General features: G+C 32.7%; 1 protein-coding gene across 1 annotated transcript; it reads left to right on the forward strand.

Moving 5' to 3' along the window:
* Positions 1 to 1,800: 1,800 nt before the first annotated feature.
* Positions 1,801 to 2,479, forward strand: LOC107841652 (RING-H2 finger protein ATL33-like). Its single transcript, XM_047396171.1, has one exon. The coding sequence runs from the start codon at positions 1,842 to 1,844 to the stop codon at positions 2,373 to 2,375; it is 534 nt and encodes a 177-aa protein (XP_047252127.1). The 5' UTR covers positions 1,801 to 1,841; the 3' UTR covers positions 2,376 to 2,479.
* The last annotated feature ends 184 nt before the right edge of the window (positions 2,480 to 2,663 follow it).

Here is a 2,663-nt window from a genome sequence, read left to right on the forward strand (position 1 = left end):
AAGGGCCCCACTACAAGGGTATATCGTACGCAGTCTTACCTTGCATTTCTGCTAGAGGTTGTTTTCAAGGCTTGAACCTGTGACCTCCTGATCACATGGCAGCAACTTTACCAGTTACTCCAAGGCTCCTATTCATTCTCCTTCTTTAATACATTCTTTTAAATTTAGATAGTTATTATTGTACAACATATGATTTCTCTAAGAAAAAATAACTCTCCAACCAAGATATATGGAGAACACTCACTGAAGATATACAACTTCATGAACGATTAGTGAACAATCCATCTATATTTGACGATACAATATTCGTATTCGACAATATTTTAAATACTACTTCATGCGAGAAAGAAGGATGAGATAATTTGGGCATGTGATGAGGAGGGACATAGATGCCCCAGTTCGTAGGTGTGAGAGGCTAGCTTTGGATGAATTTAGGAAGAGTAGAGGTAGGCCGAAGAAATACTGGAGGGAGGTGATTAGACATGACATGGAGCAGCTACAGCTTACTGAGGACATGACCCTAGACATGAAGGTGTGGAGGTCGCGGATAAGGGTAGAAGGCTAGGGTGAGTGTGTGGGTTGTAGCAAGGTGTTAGGAGAGCGCATGTGTAGCCGAGTTAGTAATCCTAGGACTGTGTCCATAAGTAGGAGCCTCTAGTCAGGAGAGTTTGGGTGTGGTGGGTGTTGTTGGTCTGTGAGTGTATGTTACTACTAGGTAGATGTCCTATTTCTTATTTCTTATTCGAATTGCTCGTATTTCTCTTATTTCATATTTCTCTGATATCTATTTTTATTATTTCTTATTCCTTATTTCTGTTATGATATTCATCCTGCTTCATGTTTTATTACAACTTTGTGTGCTATTCTTTATCTTGAGCTGGGGGTCTATCGAAAATAACCTCTCTACTTCTTTGGAGGTAGCGATATGGACTGCGTACATTTTATCATTTTCAGACCTCACTTTGTAGGAATACACTGGGTTTGTTGTTGTTGTTGTTGTATTGTTGCATTACTCAATCAATGAGTAATATATTTTTCAATTAAGAGTCATTTTATCAAATAAATAGTATCATTTGTGGCCAACTATTTAACTATTAATGTAATTAAAATGATTAGTAATATATATATTTTGCTCGATGATTTAAACTCTTTTAACAAAAAAAAAAAATTTTAACGCACAAATTTAATAGATAAATAGACAGACAGACAGAGAGAGCGGGGTTAGTAGTTTATATTGAAACTGAATTAAAATATATATTAATTTAATTTGAATCATTTTAGAAATAAAAATTAATAATAATCAACTCTACATATTATTAACAGTTTTAAGGGTATTTCAGACATTTTGACAAAAAGAAAGTGCTTAATAACGCTTGTTTACCAAATACATCAATAATTTTTTTCAGTTTCAGAACTTTTATCTAAGCACGTAACTGCTTATTTTTAAAATAAATTTCAGCACTTTCAAAAATACTATTAAAGAACTTTTTAAAAGTCACTTTTTTCAGCCTATTCAAACGGGCTCTTAACACTAAAAGCTCATTTCATATTAGTATAAAGTATAACTAATTCCAAAATTAATATAAGAATGAATTTATCTCATATTTGGAACATAATCTCAAAATAACTAATTCTGAGAAAAATTATCTCAAAATAACTTATTCTCCAACCAAACTAATCCTAAGAATATTATGGAAAAAAATATAATACAACTCTCTTAATTTAAATAAATTAAAATATTTATTTAATATAAGGACACGTAAAATGAATATAATACTCCTATCATGCATATATGTCCACTTGTCATGAAATCCAACAAACTAAATATTTAAAAAAGGCCAATGATACTAATACATAATCAATTGAGTCATCCTCCACCACTTAAAACTTCAAAACTACACCTATCCCTTCACCGGAACTCCGACATGTCCCCTCTATTCGCAATTATCTCTCTTATCATCCTCATAATCATACCGACTCTCGTATATGCTCTCATCTACGCTATGAAACGCCCCCAAACCATTTTCCGGCGAAGCTCCGGCGATAATTCCGGTGAGGTTAAAACATGTCATATGGACACGACATCGATAGTAGTAAAGTACGAGAAAAAGTTGTCGTCCGAGGAGAATAATGAGGATTCAAGCAACGAGTGTCCGGTGTGTTTAACGGCGTTTGTTGAAGGAGAAGAAGTTAGACAATTGATGACGTGTAAACATATGTTTCATTTTAATTGTATTGATAAGTGGCTATGTTCGAAATCTAGTTGCCCTGTTTGTCGTGCTGCCGTTAACGTTAGACGTCCTAAACGTCCGCCGGTAGTTAGTTTTGATGATGATTTCAGGCAAGGCTTGCCGGATGCTGCTTCTTTAGTTTGATAGGACCTATAGGTGAGATAGAGGGATTATTTCTATAGATTTGATATTCAAGATAAAAATTATTTAGTAAATAGTTTATATTATATATACTTTTTTTTTTTTTAGTGTTCAAGTGAATTTATTACTTTTGATCTAAGTTATGTGTATACATGAAGAATTTAAAAAATTTATGTATGTTATAAATATATTATCATATATGGTGAATGTCTATTTTCTCATATATAGTGAATTATTAGTGAATGTATACTTTACATATATAGTGAATGTTAATTTATGAAAAAGTTAGAA

Source organism: Capsicum annuum, chromosome 9, assembly GCF_002878395.1.
Source record: "Capsicum annuum cultivar UCD-10X-F1 chromosome 9, UCD10Xv1.1, whole genome shotgun sequence".
Lineage (NCBI taxonomy): Eukaryota > Viridiplantae > Streptophyta > Magnoliopsida > Solanales > Solanaceae > Capsicum > Capsicum annuum.

Bases quoted from the DNA above. Each gene is read 5' to 3' on its own strand.
- LOC107841652 (XM_047396171.1), top strand. From the start codon at position 1,842: ATGATACTAATACATAATCAATTGAGTCATCCTCCACCACTTAAAACT.